The 15,444-nt window shown below is 40.9% G+C and overlaps 1 protein-coding gene across 1 annotated transcript in view; it reads right to left on the bottom strand.

Moving 5' to 3' along the window:
* Positions 1-2,936: 2,936 nt before the first annotated feature.
* The window catches only part of EFHB (EF-hand domain family member B), a 69,347-nt gene continuing 56,839 nt past the window's right edge, over positions 2,937-15,444 (bottom strand). The window contains exons 10-13 of the mRNA XM_066351553.1: positions 13,245-13,452; positions 9,662-9,868; positions 7,439-7,620; positions 2,937-3,110 (exon numbers count right to left, since the gene is read on the bottom strand). Coding sequence (XP_066207650.1) covers positions 2,937-3,110; positions 7,439-7,620; positions 9,662-9,868; positions 13,245-13,452 — 771 coding nt within the window. The remainder of the gene's footprint in view (positions 3,111-7,438; positions 7,621-9,661; positions 9,869-13,244; positions 13,453-15,444) is intronic.

The following is a 15,444-nucleotide window of genomic DNA, read 5'->3' as shown; positions in this document are numbered from 1 at the left end:
ACAGAGCTTGGTAGTGAGGCTCTAGGTTTTAAGTAGGGCTTTCCCAGCTAGGCCTCACTATGTACATCACCCCCAAGCTATCTGCATTCAAGGTAGGGAGCACACCATCAATCAGCTTAACCTGGATTCATGTGGCTCGGAGATCAGCCCCACCACACGCCCCGTTTTGATTCTAGGTGATTTAATTTATAGGAGAAAGAAATCTTCCCAGGAGGTAGGCTTCTTAATCTTAATCAATTCCAAAGCAAGAGGCAGTGGAAACAGCTCCCAGGAACAGGATTGAAGGGGCTCACTCGCAAGAGAATATTGACAATAGGCTGTGATATAGTGCACACACTCAGTTCAGTCCTTGGAGGCTTGAATAACATCAAGGTTCATGAAGCTTAAAAATTAAAGAATCGCCCTGGCCAGTTGGCTCAGCGGTAGAGCGTCGGCCTGGCATGCGGGGGACCCGGGTTCGATTCCCGGCCAGGGCACATAGGAGAAGCGCCCATTTGCTTCTCCACCCCCACCCCCTCCTTCCTCTCTGTCTCTCTCTTCCCCTCCCGCAGCCAAGGCTCCATTGGAGCAAAGATGGCCCGGGCGCTGGGGATGGCTCCTTGGCCTCTGCCCCAGGCGCTAGAGTGGCTCTGGTCGCGGCAGAGCGACGCCCCGGAGGGGCAGAGCATCGCCCCCTGGTGGGCAGAGCGTCGCCCCCTGGTGGGCGTGCCGGGTGGATCCCAGTCGGGCGCATGCGGGGGTCTGTCTGACTGTCTCTCCCCGTTGCCAGCTTCAGAAAAATACAAAAAAAAAAAAGAAAGAAAAAAAAATTAAAGAATTGTTTCAGATTAATAACAGAAACTAAAGAGACGTGGTAACTAAATGCAGCGAGTAATTGTAGACCTGATCCAACCTAGACCAAGAAAAAAATGTGTTTGCTGTACAGAACATTAGTATAACATAGGATTATTAGAGAAATTTTTAAAAGGTCTATAGATTAGATAATAATTCCATAGCAATGATAATTTTCTGATTTTGAAAATGCGCTATGGTTGGTAATAGAATGTACTTGTTTACAAGAAACATAGGAGTGTTTACAAGTAAAGTGTGCATGTGTGGATCAGTGGATAGGTAAGTGGACAGATAGGTGGATAGATGGATGGAATTAAAGAAAACAGCTGGACAGTGGTTAAAGCAATAAAACACAGATTTTATTTGCAATAAAGGAAAAAAGACCTCAATATAGAATTGTGCTTAATTCTGAATATAGCAGGTAAAGTGGGGATTTGTAGCCAAGGATCAGGTTGGGGGAGCTCGCTGCATGGAAAGTTAATATTTGGAGACATCAAGGGTTGTGGGAGTTCTTGCTAAACTGACTTAACAAAAGTTCTTGCTAAAGGCAAGCCAACATTTTATATATCGAGGGATGAGCAATTTGATCAGATATAGAGGGTAGTCGGATATCAAGATATAGAGGGTAGTCGGTTATCAAGATATAGAGGGTAGTCAGATATCAAGGTGAGAGGATTCACTATAGATTTAAGAGGATGCTTTCAAAAACTGGGCAATGTAGGTCCAGTAAGGACAAACATAGGAGTCCAAGGTCAAGTACTAGTTGAGAAAAAGGCTCAGAGGAGCCTGATTAAAGTTTGGTCAATGAGTCTGTCTTTGTCAATGGATGGATGGATGGATGGATGGATGGATGGACGGACAGAAAGATAGAGACAGACATATGCACAGACAGACAGAGATACGCTTGTAAATGTTTAACAACCAGCTCTTTGAGGAATGGTGAATCCCTGATCTGTAGCTTTGTTGGTTTACTTAGTGTATAGTTAATTCCAAGCTACTGAGATGGGGTCAGCGGAGGCAGTGCTGGAAAGAAATGCAGGACTTGAGTGGGCCATCAACAGCATGTTCCAGCACATCTACTACTTTTGCAAATCCTCTGTGAGTCTGAAATTATTTCAAAACAAAAAGTTAAAATTTTTAACATAAATATAAATTACCTGTATAATAAATCTATCATAAATGTATTTTTTTCTAGAGATTGGGTAAGGCAATTTTTTAAACCTTAGTTCTCTTTATTTAAGTAGTGGTAGACTACAGTACAACCACAATATCTGTGTTAAATAGTCATTTTCATACTAACCAGACAAACAACAAAAGGTCAAGGACTCACACAGAGAAATATTAATAGAATTCTATTGTGAATTCTATTATGTTACTGATGAAGTTCCAGTCCTCTTTTGAGATATAGAAATAACTCACTGCTCTGGGACCACACACCTCCCCATCCAGTCTGGACATCACATTTATGTATCAATGAGCCATGGCATGAGGAAAGAAATGGTTTGATACCTTTTTTTTTTTTTTGGTTTGGTACAATTTGCTGCTAAAAACTCTCTAAAGCTACAACTAATGGTGGGTCGGCTGTGCCTCTTCAATTTCTTCAAGGACAATATGCTTTTCAGGCCATTGAAAGATATTAACGACAAATGGCCATCCATGTCCTTATTGGAACACAAGTTTTTGCTCTCTAAATTCTGCTCCTTGTGATTGATTGCTTTTTTTCACATGTTCAAAGAGACTAAAAGCCTGCTAAGCTTACATCTTCAGAGTGACACATAAAGTGAAATTAACAAATGTGGAAGGCAAAATTTCAGACAACCAACTAAAATGCATGGAGTTCTTAGGCATACAAAACACTACAAACTTCTATTATCATCCCAAACTCTGCCATTGGTGACTTTAAATTCTTTGGTGCTTTATAAAAGACAATAAAAATAAATTTTAAAATCCAAAATCTAATTTATGAGCAACCCATACAGGCATATAAGTCCTACCACAGTGATTTCTGAATTACAACATAATAGCTAAAACCAGAATGAACTGAACATTTGAGATGAACACAGATTTAACAATTCTTTTATTTAAATGAATGAATTCCCAAAATATTACATGGTTGTTTTATCCTTGACCTGATCTGAGTGTAGTAGCTCATCTAGAACATTTCTAATGTTCTCGATACAAACTTCTCTTCTGTGATGTTTTTTTGATGCAAGATTCCACACATTTTCAAATTCTTCATCAGAAAGCTTGACACCAATGTTACATAATATCTCTGCAATCTAGAAAAAAGCACTCAAAGTCAAGCCAAGATTTATTTTTATGTTCATAAATTTGTATTTTTACAATATGTTTATAGCATATAAGGCTGTGAAGATTCATCCAAAAACAGACACATGGGAGTGGGATGGGGGTAATTTGTGTGTATATATATGTGTGCTTATTACATATAACGAGAAAGTATCAAATTTCTAGTACTTTCATTTCAGGAATAATTCTGTTAAGATGAATATAAGGGTGTTCAACTATAATACAATAACTAATACATAAAAATTACTTTCAACTCTAAATGTTTCTGTTTATTTTATTTTATTTTTTAAAAGGCTTTATTTATTCATTTTTAGAGAGGGGAGAGAAAGAGAAGGGGGGAGGAGCAGGAAGCATCAACTCCCATATGTGCCTTGACCAGGCAAGCCCAGGGTTTCAAACCAGCGACCTCAGCATTCCACGTTGATGCTTTATCCACTGCACCACCACAGGCCAGGCCTGTTCTAGTTATTTTAAAGGGAGGCAGCCAAATTCCAGCAGAAAAGGTGAAAGATATAATAATTGCTGGACTGGAGGTCCATCTCAGTCACCTCTTGTCATAATGATGTCATCTATGTCATCTAAACACCTAGAATATTAGTTTTTCTTCTTTAAAATAGGAACGTCTCTAGCCAGCCTATTGTAAACTTTGACTATAGTTATGGGTGTGCAACTGCCAGAGAGGTTGTGCATGTACAAGACCTGAGCAGATGAAAATCTGAGCATATTGAAAACCAGCAAACTTAGGCTATTAATAATCTCTCTGCAGTGATAATTATTAAAAAAGATAAAGAGAGAAGGAAAATGTGTCTCTCGTGTCCCAGAGAAAGTATATATAAGAAAGGGATGATAAGAAGTAGTAGTGAGCCTGACCAGGCGGTGGCGCAGTGGATAGAGCATCGGACTGGGATGCGGAAGACCCAGGTTCGAGACCCCGAGGTTGCCAGTTTGAGCGCAGGCTCATCTGGCTTGAGCAAAAAGCTCGCCAGCTTGGATCCAAGGTCGCTGGCTCGAGCAAGGGGTGTTATTCAGTCTGCTGAAGGCCCACGGTCAAGGCACATATGAGAAAGCAATCAATGAACAACTAAGGTGTCGCAATGCGCAACGAAAAACTAATGATTGATGCTTCTCATCTCTCTGTTCCTGTCTGTCTGTCCCTGTCTATCCCTCACTCTGACTCTCTCTCTGTCCCTGTAAAAAAAAAAAAAGAAGTAGTAGTGAAACAATGTGAGCATGAGTGGAGGGAATAAAAGATTTGGGGGAAAAAACTAAATTTAAAAGAGAAAAAACATTAACTGTAAAGCATACAGGAAAAAAAAAAGCAAAGAGGGAAATGAAAGAAAGAAAGGTTAGGCAAGGAATATAAAAGCCAAAGAAATAGAACGGTTGCAGAATACATCTATTAAACAGAATATGAACAACAATTAAAAGATCCCCTAGAGCCTGACCAGCCAGCCGGTGGCGCAGTGGATAGAGCGTCGGACTGGGATGCAGAGGACCCAGGTTCGAGACCCCCGAGGTCGCCAGCTTGAGCGTGAGCTCATCTGGCTTGAGAAAAAAAAAGCTCACCAGCTTGGACCCAAGGTCACTGGCTTGAGCAAGGGGTTACTTGGTCTGATGAAGGCCCGCGGTCAAGGCACATATGAGAAAGCAATCAATGAACAACTAAGGTGTCGCAACAAAAAACTAATGATAGATGCTTCTCATCTCTCTCCGTTCCTGTCTGTCTGTCCCTATCTATCCCTCTCTCTGACTCTCTCTCTCTGTCCCTGTAAAAAAAAAAAAAAAAAAAAAAAAAAAAAGATTCCCTAGAAATGATGAGCCCTTGTGAGAAATTAACAGTATAATCAAATACACTTGAAATTCAGAAGAACAGCTCCGCTAACAGCTGCCGGGATACAGCAAAAACACCTAAGGTCCCTGTGCACAGCCGCTGTTGTCCCGCACCTGGTGGCAGGCAGGTGAAGAACGTCCCTGCAGAGTGGACTTACTGTGGGTCCGTGCTGGACATCCCAGCTGCTTCCTTCCCCACGCAGGAGGCATTCCTCCCACGTTCAGCATGCCACCAAGGTGTACTGATTAGCTAATAACCTACGTTTACAGAAACCCACGTCTATTCTCAAGTTAACTCCAACCAGGCCTTTGGCTCTTACTTTTCACTACAATTGTGAGATAAAGGATAACTGAGGCTTCTTAAAAAAGGCACAAGATTTCAGTGGGATTTTTTTTTCAACCCTGAGCTTCTATTTCACATGCCCCTTGATTGGTCAAAGGAAGTGAAAACACAGACAAGGAGTGTCTCTTCTCTAACCCAGGGGAGGATCCTGGGCTCCTTCTTTGAAACAGGCCAGCAGCCACTGTCCTCTGCTCTCCCTCCCTGTCTCCCCCAGCTCAGCAGAATGAACTGTTGCAATGAATCTGTTACATTAATTCCGTATTTAGTAAGTTTCCAAGCCATCAACCCTTCATCGGAAGTCCCAGAAGGCAGCCTATGTCTCTTCATAGCATTTGGACCTCCAGACATGAAGTTCTGAGGAAGCCATTACTCACCAGATCCCAAGTCCAGCTCTAACCAAGCTGGTCTCAGCAGGTATTGCTATTACTCCTTGGCCCTCTGAACCCCAGTGGCTAACTGGCTCCTCCTGCCTGTAACCCAGGGGTCCCCAAACTTTTTACACAGGGGGCCAGTTCACTGTCCCTTAGACCACTGGAGGGCCAGACTATAAAAAAAAAAAACTATGAACAAATCCCTATGCACACTGCACATATCTTATTTTAAAGTAAAAAAAACAAAACAGGACCAAATACAATATTTAAAATAAAGAACAAGCCTGACCAGGCAGTGGCGCAGTGAATAGAGCATCGGACTGGGATGCGGAAGAGACCCCAAGATCTCCAGCTTGGGTGCGGGCTCATCTGGTTTGAGCAAAAAGCTCACCAGCTTGAGCCCAAGGTCGCTGGCTCAAGCAAGGGGTCACTCAGTCTGCTGAAGGCCTGCGGTCAAGGCACATATGAGAAAGTAATCAATGAACAACTAAAGTGTCGCAATAAAAAACTGATGACTGATGCTTCTCATCTCTCTCCGTTCCTATCTATCCCTCTCTCTAACTCTCTGTCCCTGTAAATAAATAAATAAATAAATAAATAAATAAATAAAATAAAGAACAAGTAAATTTAAATCAACAAACTGACCACAAAAAAAAAAATCAACAAACTGACCAGTATTTCAGTGGGAACTATGTTCCTCTCACTGACCACCAATGAAAGAGGTGCCCTTCCAGAAGTGTGGCAGGGGCCGGATAAATGGCCTCAGGGGGCCGCATGCGGCCCGTGGGCCATAGTTTGGGGAACCCTGTTGTAACCCCTTTAGGAAGAAAATCACCTGGGATGTAAGAACCATGTTTCTAAAGAGAAAAAAAAGTAAGGTACATGGGCTGTCACACAGAACAGGGTATTTTTAATCAGTCCTATTGCAGATGATCTGAGACACAGTAGCAGTACATAGGGAGGGGGCAGAGTGCCCTCTTTAGGATTACCCTTTGGGCCTGACCAGGCAGTGGTGCAGTGGATAGAGCGTCAGACTGGCATGTGGAGGACCCAGGTTTGAAACCCCAAGGTCACCTGCTTGAGCGCGGGCTCATTTGGCTTGAGCGCGGGCTCATTTGGCTTGAGAAAAGGCTCACCAGCTTGAGCACGGGATCATAGACATGACTCCATGGTTGCTAGCTTGAGCCCAAAGTCTCTGGCTTGAGCAAGGGGTCACTCACTCTGCTGTAGCCCCTCAGTCAAAGCACATATGAGAAAGCAATCACTGAACAACTAAAGAGCTACAACAAAGACTTGATGCTTCTTATCTCTCTCCCTTCCTGTCTGTCGTTCTCTCTGACTCTCTCTGTCGCTGTCAAAAAAAATAAAAATAAATTACTCTTTGGTTCTGGAGACCCAAGAACTTATTATACAAGGAAAGGATTGATCTTTTTCTGCTTTTTTTCAACTGAGCATGGTTTTGAATGTTTTAGGAAAACATTTTTCTTTTTATCATAGGTCATAGTAAATATATGGCTTATGATCATAGAATAAATTCTACTTCAGGAGTCGTGCCAAGATGTCACAACCAAATTGAACATTACCCTCAAGAATCCTTTATTTCGGGATCCTGATGACTTCTGATGATGAACATGAAAGTTCAAGTTCCAGCAAGTCTAATAATATTAAGTAGCTGTTGATAAATCAACATTCCTATATTTGCATATTTATGTAAAGTTGACATTTCTGTCAACCCTTTCGAAATCCGATGTTGTACCTCCTTTTTTGATCTGGTCTGGAAGAAGTCTCTTTCATACACTCCTTTCTGGCTGAAGATGGTCGGATGTAGTAATGAATAGGCATTGCCCTCTTCACCATAGTTAGTTCGATCACTGACGCGGCGAATTCGAGGGACAGGAATATCAGACCGAATGGTTGGAACACCATAGATGGGAAAACCTAGAACATCATGATGGGAGAAAACATACATTTTGAAACTGAGCTATAAAATACAGTAGTCACCAGCCACATGTGGCTATTTTGAGCACTTGAACTGTGGCTAGTCTGAATTGAGATGAACTATAAGAGTAAAATACCAAAGATTTTGTACCAAAAAAAGTGAAGTATTTAATTAATCACTTTATATATTGATTACTTGTTGACACGACAATATTTTTTTTTAAATTTATTCCTTTTACAGAGGAGAGAGAGAGAGAGAGAAGGGAGGGAGGAGCAGAGAGCATCAACTCCCATATGTGCCTTGACCAGGCAAGCCTAGGGTTTCAAACCAGTGAGCTCATTGTTCCAGGTCGACGCTTTATCCACTGCACCACCACAGATCAGGCATCATGACAATATTTTCGAGATACATATTATATACTATATATACTATTAAAATTAATTTCACTTGTTTTCTTTTCTCTTTTCAATTATTTTTATTTATTGATTTTTAGAGAGAAAGATTGATTTGTTGTTCGATTTATTTATCAATCCTTGGTTGATTCTTGTATGTAGTCTGACCGAGAATCAACCTGCCACCTTGGCGTATTGGGACAATGCTCTAACCAACTGAGCTATCCAGACAGGGTCACTTTTATTTTTCTAAATGTGGCAACTAAAAGTTTCTTAGTATATAAGACTCCAGTTACACTCTGCTTGGACAGCACTATTCTAAAGAACATCAAGACCTCATTACACCAGAAGGTACAGTAAGTCTATAAAATCCAGTTACAAAAAATATGTAAATCCTTACTCCAAGGAAGTGATCTTGACCAACACAAAAGTCTTTCTAAATAACCAATATTCATCATGGTTGATAGGGAGATATGGGGTGTTATGAGTTAAACTGTATCTTTCTTAGATTTATATGTTAAAGCAGGGGTCGGAAACCTTTTTGGCTGAGAGAGCCATGAACGCCACATATTTTAAAATGTAATTCTGTGAGAGCCATTCAACAACCTGTGTACGGTTATGCATTATCCAATAAAAATTTGGTGTTGTCCCAGAGGACAGCTGTGATTGGCTCCAGCCACCCACAACCATGAACATGAGCGGTAGGAAATGAATGGATTGTAATACATGAGAATGTTTTATATTTTTAACATTATTTTTTTTTTTATTAAAGATTTGTCTGCGAGCCAGATGCAGCCATCAAAAGAGCCACATCTGGCTCGCGACCTATAGGTTCCCAACCCCTGTGTTAAAGTGACATTACTTAGAAATAGGGTCATTGTACATTTAGTTAATTAAGAAGAGATGGTACTGTAGTTGGCCCTTAATCAATTATGACTGGGGTCCTTAGAGAAAGGGGACATTTGGCCACACAGGAGAACAGCATGTGAAGATGAAGGCAGAGATCAGGGTGAGATTGAAGCAGCCAAGTAGCGCCAAAGATTGCCAACAAACCACCAAAAGTGAGGGGAGAGGCAAAGACCAGATTCTCCCCCATGGCCCTCAGAAGCAAACAACCCTGCTGACACCTCGATCTCAGACTTCCAACTTCCAGAACTGAGAGATGATAAATTTGCATTGTTTAAGCCACCTCGTGTGTGGCACTTGTTATGGCAGTCCTAGTAAACTAACCAATGGAAAGTGAAGATGGAGAGAATCATTCTGTAAGAGCTCTTCAAATCTCTGAAGGCAAACCCGTGTGTAGCTAACAATTACATGGCTTAGAAGTCTCCTAAAGCTCGGTGACGTCTGAATTACTAAAATGTATATCATTTACTGTTCTGATCTATTATGGTTTCAATTTTATTAAAATAGAGAGCATCTTTTTACTTGGGTCCTCACTAACAATAGTTCAGTTCAGCCTGAACTTATAGAGAGCCCCCCCCCCAGGTGCTTAGATACAGAATTAAATGAAAGGTCCTAGGCTTTGAGAAACTTACAGCCTAATGGACGTAGAGGTGGGGACAACACAAGGACAGATGAAGGACATGTCACTTTCAGGTTTGCTGATCATTTGATGAAACCACAACAAATATCATGACATACTCACAAAGGGAAGGAACAGCTCCTACAACAGCACCAATCTCGGAAGAGGTGGTCTTATAGTGACGGGAAACTTGATCGCTTGGTCTCAGAAGTGTCCGGACAGTCTTTGCTGAGCTCCCCGTTAAGACAATATCTTCGGGCTTTATCAGGAGAGTTGGTTCAGATTCTTCAACATGAGCCTCAGCAGGGTTTGCACAATCTGGTTTTCTACCTTTAAGCCAAGAAGGAAAAGGGAGGTGGGGTAAGGAGAGGAAGAAGTTACTACTTGGTTCTTATAATTCTGAAGCAGAATCATTTGTCCCGTTTAGGTCTTTCTTGCTGGTGGAAACCGAGACTGGGCTGGTGGAAACCTTCCGTGGATGCTCGCACCTCACTGTGGAAGAGCAAGTTCTGGCCGATGTCATTCACCAGGAAACTGGAACCTGGTCCAATGCTGCTTCTCATCGTTCCACTCACCTGACTCTAGAACAAAGCTTTTAAATCTGAAAGAATGAAAATGTAGAACCCACCTTTTTTTTCTCTATTTTTAAATTAGAGTTTATTTTCATATTGAACTTAAACTACAGGATTCCCCGAGCTGTCTCTAGGGTTCTGCCTGAGGAAGATATATAGGAAAAGACATATTAAGAGGGGCCCCATGGTATTGCAACATTTAGAGAAATGATAAGAACTCACTGTGAACTCAGGAACCAATTATACAAATAATGGCCTTCAAATCAGTGTACAAAAGAAAACCCTGAGATAGAACTGAAATTATAAAATTCTGACCCGTTCTGGAGAGTTAGTTGCTTTGCTGAGTCAATTCTGAACCTGAGGAGTGCATTCCTGACCTTCTCTCCAACAGAGCTGTTAACTCGCAGCTAGCACTAGAGGGCGCTGTAGTCTTTCAATCTCTACAAGAACTCTTCAATCGTGAAAAAAGCCCAGGCAAGGTTTGCAAAGGCAAATGGCACCCCCCCCAACCCCCCCAGTATTAGAAACCACATGCCTCTGTCTGCACCTTCCATTTAGCACCTGCCAATTGTTGGGGTGAAAACACAGCCCGTTCCAGATTTTCTAATCCCCTCCCCGCCCCCACTCCTACCTCCACCCCTATCCCACTCTGAAAAAAAGTAGACATCTCTTTAAAGGGATGAAAAATAGTTCCTCAGAACACTGTTTTAGAGTACTCATTCTTCCCCTCCACACACACACACACCTTTCCGCCAGAAGCCAACAATAAGACAGAATTTGATATTCAAACATTCCTGATCCCCTTCTGATTCACTGGCCCTATTTTAGAAGATTAAAAATCTCAAGAACTGAAAATGGCTCATAAAGTTAGGACACGAAACATAGGAACCATATGAAGGACTGTCTGGCTGGAAAACTGATTTTCCCCTCTGCTCGTGCCTGTATTTCTGGGAGCTTCATTAGGTAGAGAAAATTCTCCAGCTTCCCTAGTGGATAAACTAGAAAGGCCATCCCAGAAATGTGTGAGTGCTCACATCACCTATACCAGGGGTCCCCAAACTTTTTACACAGGGGGCCAGTTCACTGTCCCTCAGACCATTGGAGGGCCGGACTATAAAAAAAAAATCTATGAACAAATCCCTATGCACACTGCACATATTTTATTTTAGAGTAAAAAAAAAAAAAAAAAAAACAGGAATACAATATTTAAAATAAAGAACAAGTAAATTTAAATCAACAAACTGACCAGTATTTCAATGGGAACTATGCTCCTTTCACTGACCACCAATGAAAGAGGTGCTCCTTCTGGAAGTGCGGCAGGGGCAGATAAATGGCCTCAGGGGGCCGCATGCGGCCTGCAGGCCGTAGTTTGGGGACCCCTGACCTATACAGTCCCAAATGTGTTTCTGGCCTTTGCAGAAAAGTATGACCAAGGAACAAAAATAAAAACAGTAGTATCTTCATTTTTTTCAGAAGAGAGAAAATTAAAATGTAAAAAAACCTTTTTAAATAGTCAATTCTCTCTAATAATCAAGATCTGGAAATGAAAGCAAATGATGCATCATTATATACCAACTAAATTACCAGAATGTTTGAAATAGCACTCAGTGGTAATGCGGTTGGAGTAGAACTGTCTCAGGGCCTTGGCTGATAAAGTTGCAAATTGATAAAGTCATTTAGAAAAGCAAAACAAAAATATATAAAGAGAGTTACTTCTGGGATAATAATAACATTCACAAGAAATGAGATATAATTAGAAACAGAACACTTTTTGAGAGATAATACTAGTTATAGCATTACCCATATTACTTTAAAACCGTCTGGAAACAACCTAAATTTCAAAAAGTGAGGAAATGGTTTATTAATTCATAATACAACACCATGAGGGAACTGAAAGTGAAGTTTGCAAAAACCATAAAAGGATCTCCTCGTTGAATGGAAATTCAAAAGTTAAATTTTCAAAAAAAACAAAGATATTATACATTCACTGTGATTTTAGCTATGTTTAAATATACACATATACACACACAAATATGCTTCTATGTATATCTATATGTAATTATTAATATAGGAATATAATATGTAAGCATGAAAATAGTAGAATAAAAGTAGTTAATGCTTGTTTGTTTTACAAATTTTAAAAGATCAAGTTTTCCTTTGTCAAATTCTATTTTACTTTTGACTTTCCCTAGGGAAGGAAAGCTAATTATAAAAATGTTTTTCAAACAGCTTTCTGAGGAACTGTACATCATATTTAGGGCTTCTGAATAAGTTTTTTTCTTTTCATTTTTTTCTCTTAAATGAGTAATACATGGTTCTAAATTCAAAAGATACTGAAACATAGATTAAAAACTGAATCTCGTTGCTACCATATTCCTCAGCTACCTAATTTCTCCTCCCTGGAAATGGCAAACGTTTTCAAATTCTTTCCTATCTTTCTACAGATAATCTATGCATAAACAAACAAGTAAATAAATATTTGTAATAAATAAATCTGTGCATATTTTTGTTTATTTACTTATTCATTTTAGAGAGGAGATAGAGAGAGAGAAAGCGGGGAGGAGCAGGAAGCATCAACTCCCATATGTGCCTTGACCAGGCAAGCCCAGGGTTTTGAACCTGCGACCTCAATGTTCCAGGTCGAAGCGTTATCCACTGAGCCACCAGAGGTCAGGACTGTGCATATTTTTAAATATATAATATTAAAGTTGAGAAGAGAGGAGCTAGAAAAATCAAAATATAAAAGTCCATTTAAGAATTTAGCCGCCCTGGCTGGTGGCTCAGTGAATAGAGCACTGGCCCTCATATGGACAGACGTCCCAGGTTCAACTCCCGGTCAGGGAACACAGGAGAGGTGACCATCTGCTTCTCTTCCCCTCCCTCTCCCCCTCCTCTCCCTCTTCTCCTCCCAGAGCCAGTGGCTCAATTAGTTCAACATGGCCCTGGGCACTAAGGATAGCTCTGTTGATCCCAGCATGAGCTAAAAATAGCTCAGTACTTGGGCATCAGCCCCAGACGGGGTTGCCGGGTGGATCCCACTCAGGGCACATGCAGGAGTCTGCCTGACTATCTCCCATCCTCTCACCTAAAAAAAAAAAAAAAAAAAAAAAAATTAGCAAAGCTTCAAAAATTACCTTTAATGACAACTCTCTCTTCATACTCTTTAAGAGGTATTTTATCTTTCCAGTTAAGAAAATTTGCAAATTCTAGGTAGTTAATCAGCCCGTCCTTATCCACATCACAGTAGTCAAATAGGTGGTCCAGGAGTTTCTCGTCTAAGTGCAAGTTGGCCTGGTCACAAGCTTCCAGAAGCTCAGCTTTATCGATCACCCCATCTCCCTTCTGTTAGACGCGAAGCAAAAAAAGATGAAGTAAGCATGTCTTCAAGAGCGGAGTTTGCAACATCTATTATTTCATTTTAGAAAACAGAAAAAGTTCTGTCCTATAAGTTCAATGAATTTGTCTGATTTTTCACATAAGAGGAGTCAAATATATATTAAGTGAGACTGGTCTTCAATGTGTTGGCCTGATATGTGCATAGTAATTTCAAATCTGGTGAGAGCAGAGTGTGTCTCATACTCCTTGTTAATTATACTTAATATTTTTTTTAAACTGAGATCATGCTGTTTACACTGTGGTAGAGCAGATATGACCATGATTCATGCTTGACATTTTATCTGACCGATGTTGTGGACTTTTGGCAGCTCTCTACAACGTTCTATGCTTTCAATGTGTTCTGGTGTCCCACCTGGACAGTAAATGATCCTCCAGTTCACTTCCTGGTAATGAGAAGAAATTAGGAAAGTAGCCGCCAGCCAATTACAGGGAGGTGGATTCAGTGACAGTTGCCTGCTTGTGGTTAACACTCCTGAGGGCAAGAGGAGTGCTACTAGTTCAGTGGTCAGCCCTCCTTGGACCAATGAGCACTGAGATTCATGCCAATAGGGTAGGAGGGGAAGTTTCCACCCCCTTTCAGGGAACAGTTGAATAGAAGAGCACCCACACTGAGTGTCAGAGGAGGGAAATGTATGATGGCTCTGGGCAGAGACTGGCTGATTCACTTGGGAGATGAGGGGGCAGTGCACATAATGCTTGTTAAGGAAGAGTGACAAGGGCTGAGACGTCTTACCACGCAGCCCCTCCTGTAGTCTATTAAGCCAACCTTAAACCCACTTAAAGATGACAGTAAAAGATCTATGTTTGCAGTGGGTCCTGGTGCCATCAGGGGGCTTTAGTCCTATCAGAGAGCTCTGAGACAAAATACAAATTAAAAAAACAAAAGAGAAAGAAAAATGATGAGAGAAAGGAAAAATTATAAACCAAAAACAAGAGATTTCTCTGAGACACACAAGGGAAACCATAAATGACTCATTGATTAATATTCAGCTCTTATGCCCAGGAGTATGTTTATAATGATGAAGGTGATCCTTGGAGACCAAGAAACTGACCCAATAAGTAATTCTAGATAAATTCCCATCATCAGATCTGTAGTCCTGGAAAATGTCCCTAACCTCTGAAACAGAATGAGAGTTTAAAACATTATCTTTTGCCCCGGTCAGGTAGCTCAGTTGGTTTGAGCATCGATCTAGTATGCCAAGGTTGTGGGTTTGATCCCCAGTCAGGGCAAATACAAGAATCAACCAATAGATGCATAAATAAGTGGAATGATAAATTAATGTTTCTCTCTTTCTCCCTTCCTCTCTATTCATTCCTCTCTCTCTAAAATCAATAAATAATTTTTTTAAGAAAACATGTATTTTTTTAATGTGTCTGTTCCTATTAAAACATCTTCTCATGACAAGGGAGCTACAAATGCCCTGGATTATAACAGATGCCTTTATAAAAGCTTCTGCTGCAAACCCAAGTCAACCAAAAATGCAAATACCACAGCCTTAGCTAAAAAAACGACGTGGGCTGTGGCTGCTGAATCAAGAGGTCTTCAAAACTGAAATGGGTGGTGTCCATCGTGATGACTTCGCGGCCCAGGATAGGGCTTTATGTGGACTGAAAACATTGGTGGTTTTTTTCATTTGTGTGGCCTGACGACTTGGGTGGTTTGCTTCTTCGAGCTGTCTACCACCACCATACCACTCAAAATCGAAAGTATATGTTTCTTACTCACCGGTGCAGAACCACTCACCTTCTGCACCCTTGATCTCTCCCTCCCCATACCTCAACCTCAGTGGCTCTAAGAAAGATGACTAGATGTGGGACTAAGGTCTCCTTGTCCCCAAGGTGGATCAAAGGCCATATGCATCTGTCCCAATATGCTGTGGAACTTCAAGGGGGCATAGACTCAAATTTTTGTGGCTTTTTTTTTGGATACAGGTGCCA

The sequence above is a fragment of the Saccopteryx leptura genome, chromosome 10 (genome assembly GCF_036850995.1).
Source record: "Saccopteryx leptura isolate mSacLep1 chromosome 10, mSacLep1_pri_phased_curated, whole genome shotgun sequence".
Classification (NCBI taxonomy): Eukaryota; Metazoa; Chordata; class Mammalia; order Chiroptera; family Emballonuridae; genus Saccopteryx; species Saccopteryx leptura.
This window is presented reverse-complemented; position numbering and strand designations above follow the sequence as displayed.